Source organism: Aegilops tauschii, chromosome 7 (assembly GCF_002575655.3).
Source record: "Aegilops tauschii subsp. strangulata cultivar AL8/78 chromosome 7, Aet v6.0, whole genome shotgun sequence".
In the NCBI taxonomy this organism is placed as follows: domain Eukaryota; kingdom Viridiplantae; phylum Streptophyta; class Magnoliopsida; order Poales; family Poaceae; genus Aegilops; species Aegilops tauschii.
The window spans coordinates 599524512-599532010 of NC_053041.3; the positions used below are offsets into that span (position 1 = coordinate 599524512).

The window sequence follows — 7499 nt, forward strand, 5'->3', positions numbered from 1 at the left end:
CTTTAGTCCCGGTTCCAGAACCGGGACTGAAGGCCCTCCGGAACCGGGACTAATGGGCCTTTTTCTACTAGTGCACGCCAGGCCCCGGCCAGCCCAACCCCCTACGCACCAGACGAGATCCCACGGCAGAGTCGCTCGAGCCCATCCACGCTTCACCGTGCTCTGGATCAGCACCTCGCCATCGCCCAAACGGACGTCCCGCGCTGCACAACATCATGCGTGGAGGAGAGAGAGCCCCACCGCCGCTTACTCCAACCAGGCTTTGGCCGACAGCGGCGAGGGAAGGAAGCGGGAGGAGAGGGCCTTGCCCCGGCGGCTAGGGTTTGCCCCCTCAGTCACTCACAAGAGTGATGCGAGGGGGTACGAGTAAGAGAAACCAACTTCAACCCCACCGTGTAAACAAAAATGGTATTCTTTGCTTTTGGTGAAATGAATTTTACTAAAAAAATCAGACAAGCGTTTTTACATGAGAACACGATTATATGGTCGTGTGGTGGCAATACAAAAACCACTGGTGCCAAATAAACTCCCACATGGACAAACAAAAACGTCAAAAACATGTGACTTTAGAGCACACAAGTGGCGAGTTCATCCTCACAAAAAAATATGTTGGCTGAAAAAACACACTCAGGAAAGACAATTAGGCGATCCATTGCGGAAAAAAGAACCAATGATAAGGAAGAAAACACGATTCATTGCGATCATTGTCTGCCAACTCCGAATGGAATAAAAGGGGTTCCCATACAGCACTGCTCTCAAACTGACTGAGCAGCACATGAACTTGCCACCAACATTATTAAAAGGAAACAGTTGTCAAGTCTTCTCTAATCCACGCCCGAGATGAAAACCACTGATTGCGCCGACTACGATACATCTATCACCTCTTACGTTTCGCCTTGCACTGCTTGAGGATGGTCTCTTTGTTGTTCATCTCCTCCTTGTAAACCTCTTCACCCAGCTCCTCCTTCAACTCCACCAGCTTCTCGTCACCCTCGTCGATGATTTGCTGGGGGCAAATCACAATATCATTGCATTATGTACTTGTCAGCAAGTGTTTAAGACAAGAAGGCAACAGGATAAGAATCACTCGATTGGTCGTTCGTACCTCAGGCTTTTCACCTGTGGTCACTATCTTGAAAGGGTGCCAATTAGCATCCCTCAGATTGTCTTGCCACATGGAGCATAATTCAAGAGCTTTAGCATCCGCCTCCGCGCCGTGCTTTGGCTTGCAAGCTTCAACAAACGGCTTCTCATCCACTTGACCCATCCTCCTGATTCCAGTGTCGCTACGAGGGCCCGACAGATCCACCGAGCCCTGTACACCAACAAGCTCAAGATTTATTTCAGTCCACAGAATTTCCCCCGCAAAATAAAAACTGTAAAAAAGAACAAGCGTGTGTGTGTGTGTGTAAACGTTACCAAAATAGGCTCTTTCTTTGCATCCTGCAATTCATCATTGGTCATCCTTTCCTTGATAATCAGAGCTTGATTTAGTTCTTCAAGGTCTCCCGTTGCATCGATTCTATCCTGTAGATCCTTATTCAGCTCTTCGGTACGTTTCTTCACACCAACGCCCTCTCCCTCCATGTGCTTCACCACCTCCAGTTTGCCTCTAAGCTGTTGAATATCCAGCTGCAGCCGATGCTTCTCATCAAGCTGCTTCTCTAACTGCAAGGTTGTGTTCAGAGCGTCTTCCTTGTCTTTCTGGGAGGTATTTGACATGTCAGGGTAAATTTCTAGATTCTGGAATGAAAACTCTCAAGACATTTGAATGACACCAACAATTGGAAGGGTAGGAGTGCATACCTCGTATTTCTCAACAAGAATCAGCACACTTTCATTGGCTTTTTCTTGCTCAATTCTGGCCATGTTAAGGGAGTCGTTTTGACCATCATTCTGAAGAGAAAATTAGTTCAGCAGTAAGACAACTAGCTACTCCGAGAACAATATCATCACAAGCATGCCAAAATGCTATTCCGAGAACAGAGACAAGATTTAGACCTTTTTTTTGCGTGAGACAAAATTTAGACCAAGAAAGCTATCCGCTTGATTCCGATATAAATGATGCATTTTATAGTAAACAATAATATAAACCAAACTGTGAGTAAATTCCATACCTTCTTCCTCTCATTCTCAAGTTTTCTTCTTTCCATGTCAGTTTGAGCAACTATTTCACTTAATTGCTTGGATCTCCTTTTGATGTCGTTCGCTTTCTCATCCAACTGCTTTCTCAGCTGATCAGTCTCATGAAAAAAATTCAATGAATGTTCACGGGCAGTTGACTGCACCTTTCCGATTTCTGTAGAAAAAACAAATAAAACATGATACGGTAGACATGATCATATTTGCAATGCAAATGAGTGTACCATTCATACTGCAATCGCATGAGGCTTTGGGGGGTGGGAGATACCTTCGTTGTAGCGTTGGTGCAGCAAGTCGCTGTCTTCCATGGCCCTTTGAAGAGCGAGGTCCATATGATTACACTTGCACTCAAGTTCCATCAAGTACTTGCTCTTAGCACTAATCTGGCTCGTCAAACGAGTTATGAGAGTGTCAGTCTTGTGGGACATCTCCTGTTGCAGTTCAGCCACTGTCTTCAGATCACCATTTTCTGACAAGAACTTGCCAACTGGATCATCGGCTTTGTAGTCCTCCTCTTTTGCCAGCCAAGCAAACATGTACTTCTTACATTTATTTGCATCCCAATCCGTTTTACCCAGATGATGTGATTTGTAGTAGTTGTGGAATCCCAAGGTATCCTTGAACCCGATCCAATCCTTTTTGAAACGGACTATTGCAAAGCCAGTGTACCCGCCGTCAGGACAATGCACAGCATCAAAACGTATGGGTTTGAAACCAGCTAATTGTTGCATTATAATGGCTCCACCTCTCTGTGTTTCCTCTACTGCAACATTGGCAAGGATGCGCATCCAGGGCCAAACAAACAGCTCCTGATCTTGCACAGGCCTTGGAGGATTCATTAGCGCCTCGTCTTGTCGCGGCGGCAATGAGCCTGCTGCATTAGCATAGTCCGTCTTGAGATGATTGGCCAATGCCAGATGGTTTGTCTTCACTTCGGCAGCATGGTTGGATGCGCCCACACCAATTGCATGCTGAAGCAGCTCATTGTAACGGTAGTCCTCCTTCCCGGGGCAGAACGGGCATCTAAACCTGTCGGCGCCGAACCTCGCCACAAGCCTGCCAGACTTGAGGTCCGTGTACGCCTTGTCAGCATAGTCATGGCTATCAGTATCACTTAGCTCTGACGACTCGTCTGAACTGCACTCCATAGGAGACCTGAAAAATAAGGAATAATCAGCTAGAAAAATTGCACCAAGCAGTAAGACAGTGGAGTGACAGTAGAACAAAACACATACTGATGTTTACGCAAAGCAACTAACTAGCCAAGAAACAATATGCAGTTAACACACTGATGTTATGTAACCAATTCACAACAAGAAGACGAGCAATGTTATCCAAAAGTAGTGGCTGCTCTCGGGTGTACTACACCGACTTTGCCCAAAAATTCTAAGAAAACGTGATCAAACAACGTCTAAAAAATCTGAAATTTTGCGACAGCAAACTGTATCAACTGTTTGAGGTTCTTTCAAATTTTCGTCCAAATAAACATCACCTGAGCTCTCACAAAAAATATACGCAGTTCAACGTTTTGTGCACTGTCTGAGCAGCAATTTTGTTTTTCTTTTGTTTTTGGTGGGAGCTCCTCGGATGTTATTTTTGGATGAAATTTTGCAAGAACCTCAAACATGCGATAGAGTTTGATGTTGTTTGATTACGTTTTTCGATTTTTTTGACAACGCTCCAATGTTATGTAACCAATTCACAACAAGAGAAACACCACCTTGTGCCCGTGTTATTAAATCAATAAATGCACACATATATGGAACAGTATTTTGGAGATGTAAGCATCAGTACTTCAGTAGTAGGCCTGATTCGACGCTGCTCATACACACCGAGGGAGCACATATTCACATACCAAATCGCATACTAAGGAGAACACGACTGAAGCATGCATATGTGGGCTAAAGATCAAACGCCAGCGCACCTCCTTCTTAAAGGCCAAAAACTCTCTAAAGCAATACCCCAAACACCTCGTGCACACGAGCAAGAGAGATTAACCAAAACCAAAAGTAATACCATGCGATGCTGCCAAGAAATAAGTAGAGACCTAATTAGGCAGAACAAACAGAAGTGAGACGAGACCACGACGGTGCTGCCAAGAACACCGTGTACCGCGCATCTCAGGGAACGAGGCATCTCGTGGGGATACAGAACCATGAATCATGCTCTTTTTTGAACATTTGATCAAACGGCTGGATTGCATCACCCAACCCCACCATCAATGTTGATATGCACTCATGTTTCGGGTCCCCACACTCCTTCCAGTTAAAATTAGGCTCTAGTTGTTGTTGTTGTTTTTTTGAGAATTCCCGCCATCTTTATTCATCCAAAACAAAGGTCATAGGTACAAGGTTTGCCGAGTCAAAAATTAGGCCAGTTAATATCTCTTCAGAAGGGCAGTTCAATTTAGTTGGGCCAGAAACAAATCTCCTACTAGCAATTTTAGCAGTTTGTTGTTTCTTCACTCACAGTAGGTCTAGCCCAACTATTCTAAAATAAAAGAGTTAGATCCAGCCCAGATCGGCTCATCGAGCCCATCTGGCTGGGAAGAAATGGATCTGGCGTGCGAGAGGCCGGATTTGGTGTGGGTCAAGTGCAGGGCTCCTCCCACGATCGTCAACAGAAAAAGAAATCCCTCAAAAAAGGAGATGAAAAAACCCTCTTACGCCCACACACAGGCACATAAAGAAGAAGGAATCATGGCAACAGAGAAAAGGAAAGAAGGAGCTAATAAGAAGATGCGTTAATTACCCCATCTCTTGGTGGCCTGGATCTCCTAGATCGGTGGATCCGACGCCAATTAATCAACACCTGCAAGAGATAAATAAGAAGACAAAGAGAGATTAGGCCAGAGGCAAGGAGGACGCGAAGGTAAGAAAGAAAGTTGCCGAAGGAGACCGACCGACCACGAACGAGAAGAAGAAGTAGGCAGAGAGCGAGAGGAACAGCTAGTAAACCCGCACGAGTCTAGATAGAAGCTAGATCAGGAACATATATGGAATGAGCATCGATCCCAAATAACACACAGGCGAGCGGGAGAGAGATTGATTGAAGAGAGAGAGAGGGAAGAGGAGGAAGAAGGCCAAGCAACAAAATCAACACCGTCTCGCTTCCTCTTACTGATTGATTGATTGAAGCGGCGGGGAGAAGGAGGGGGAATGGCAAGAGTCTCCGAAAAAACCCTCTCCTCCTCTCAGTCCAAGGTGAAGAGGCTGGGAGTGCACACGGTCTCCTCTTATAGGGTGTGTTTGGTAGGGTGCATGGAGGATGCATGAGGGCAAAAATTCTCAATCCGACCCACTTTTGCTTGTTTCGTAAGGTGCATGAGCTCACCTGGGCTATGCCCATCTGATGCATAAAAGGGCCCTCAACCATGCCCATCTCATGCACCCGAGACAGGGTGCATGGAGGCCGCTATGCTGGCTCTGACCATCGTCCCCACCCACCACACCACGTCTAGATATGTTATTATTTCCAAAAAATGTTCATAATTTCAAATTTTGTTTAAATTTCCAAAAAATATTCAAAAACTCAAATTTGTTTAATTTTTTTGAAAAAGTTCAAAATTTCAAAATGTGTTTAAATTTTTGAAAATGTTTAGAATTTGAAAATTATTTAAGTTTTCAAAAAATGTTCAGAATTTCAAAATTTGTTGGAATTTTTAATAAATGTTCAGAATTTCATATTTTGTTTAAATTTTTAAAATGTCTGGAATTAAAAAAAATTTGTTTGATTTTAAAAAAAGTTTAGAATGTCAAATTTTGTTATATTTTTCATAAAATATTCAAAATTTCAATTTTTTAAAAAATTCAAAAAAGTTCAGAATTTCAAACATGTTCATATTTTCAAATAGTCTCACAATTTCGAAATTTATTTAAATTTCAAAAAAATGTTTAAAATTTTAAATTTTTAAAATATGTTTAAATTTTTGTTCACGCTTTTCAATTTTGTTCACCATTCAAAAAATATTCGGAATCAAAATTGTTCAGCATGTCTAAACAAATGCAGGCTGCCAAACAAAGTCTCAGCTCAGCATGTCTCAGTAAATACATTGCTGCCAAACAATAACAAATGCATGGACTCAACAGGTCTACACTCAGCATGTATGAGAGAAGAACAACTAGGCTAGGTCCATACATGCTACCAAACACACCCATAGGCAGAGCACGCGGCCCGGTACAGGCTGCACGGTGCAACCACTCTGGGCAAAGCCCAATCGTGGCCGCATGCATCGCGTCCGACGGTGGGTGATCACGCGTTGCCGTCTATATGTGATAGCACAGAGTGGTGGACCAACCTGGCCTGGGGCTGGGGGTACAACTGCAAAGACGGTACACAAAGACTGCGACGGTACACATAGAAAGATCTTATTCGTCCACTGACCCTTCAAAAGACTTATTTCATCGTCTGACCCCCTTTCGCGTCTGATAGCCGCCTCACCACTACTAGGGAATAAAGGCCTACTAGTAGAGCGGGAGCCGCGCTACTGCTACGACGCTACAGGAAAAAATTGCACAAACCACCATTTATAGGGGCTAGTGTTGCACAAAATACCTACTATACAGGTTTGTTGCAAAAAACACCACATATTAGTGTAACACATTGCAGATAGGTCTAATCTAGTGTTTAGATACATTGACATAATTCCAAACAAATATGTCCCGCTTGTAAGGGCAATTCTAACCGGCCGATGCAAATGAACATGATTTTTGCCGTTTGGGTCGGCCGAGCAGACGTGTGTCTCCCTTTTTGATTTGGGTTGGTCGGTGCGCCCATCATGACCGATGCATTTGTCCGCGTGATCTTAAAATTACTAAATAGGCACATAAAATATTCAAATTTAAAACATGCAAATTAGCAAAACATAATTAAACATTAAAACCGTCGGGCAAAGTCCACTATAAACAGGAAACATAAAAATAATAAAAACAAAAAGCCTCCCGGCCGTCCTCGCCAACAGCCCTAAACACCGTCCTCGTCGTTGGAGCAGGTAAGGTCGAAGAACTCCGGCGGCTGCGCCCAGGGGAACGCCGTCTGGTAGGCCGCCAGCGTGGCCTCCTCCGGCGTCTGCTACTGCGCCGGGGCCGCCTGGCGCCGCGTGCGCCTCCTCCTCCTGCTCACGCCGCTCCTCCTCCTGCTCACGCCGCTCCTCCTCCCCGCGCCCGCGTTGCATGCGGCGCTCCCGTCGGCCCGCTCCTCCCCTAGCGCGTGGCAACACAATTGCTCAAGGTAGGCCGCCTCCTACTCCTCCGACACGTCGAGCCACACCGGCGGCGTGCCAACCCTCCCGCATGACACCCTGCCACTGTGTATGTCTCTGTGGCTGCGGGTGGTGCCGGTGACGATGACGGTGGCAG

At 45.1% G+C, this 7499-nt stretch overlaps 1 protein-coding gene across 1 annotated transcript; it reads right to left on the reverse strand.

Moving 5' to 3' along the window:
- Positions 1–544: 544 nt before the first annotated feature.
- LOC109750770 (factor of DNA methylation 1-like) lies at positions 545–3290 on the reverse strand. The gene is made up of 6 exons (XM_020309722.2): positions 2411–3290; positions 2118–2299; positions 1807–1896; positions 1420–1704; positions 1106–1315; positions 545–1006 (listed from the first exon to the last, which is right to left on the reverse strand). Exons 1-6 carry the CDS (start codon positions 3288–3290, stop codon positions 878–880), a joined length of 1776 nt encoding a protein of 591 aa, XP_020165311.2. The 3' UTR covers positions 545–877.
- Between the last annotated feature and the right edge of the window lie 4209 nt (positions 3291–7499).

What these genes read in the sequence shown, in the direction of transcription:
- LOC109750770 (XM_020309722.2), bottom strand. Translation starts at nt 3,290, where the DNA reads ATGGAGTGCAGTTCAGACGAGTCGTCAGAGCTAAGTGATACTGATAGC. An exon ending in TTCTTGTTGAGAAATACGAG is followed by an intron (nt 1,705 to 1,806) that starts GTATGCACTCCT and finishes AATACCTCCCAG; the next exon opens with AAAGACAAGGAAGACGCTCT. An exon ending in CCACAGGTGAAAAGCCTGAG is followed by an intron (nt 1,007 to 1,105) that starts GTACGAACGACC and finishes ATTTGCCCCCAG; the next exon opens with CAAATCATCGACGAGGGTGA.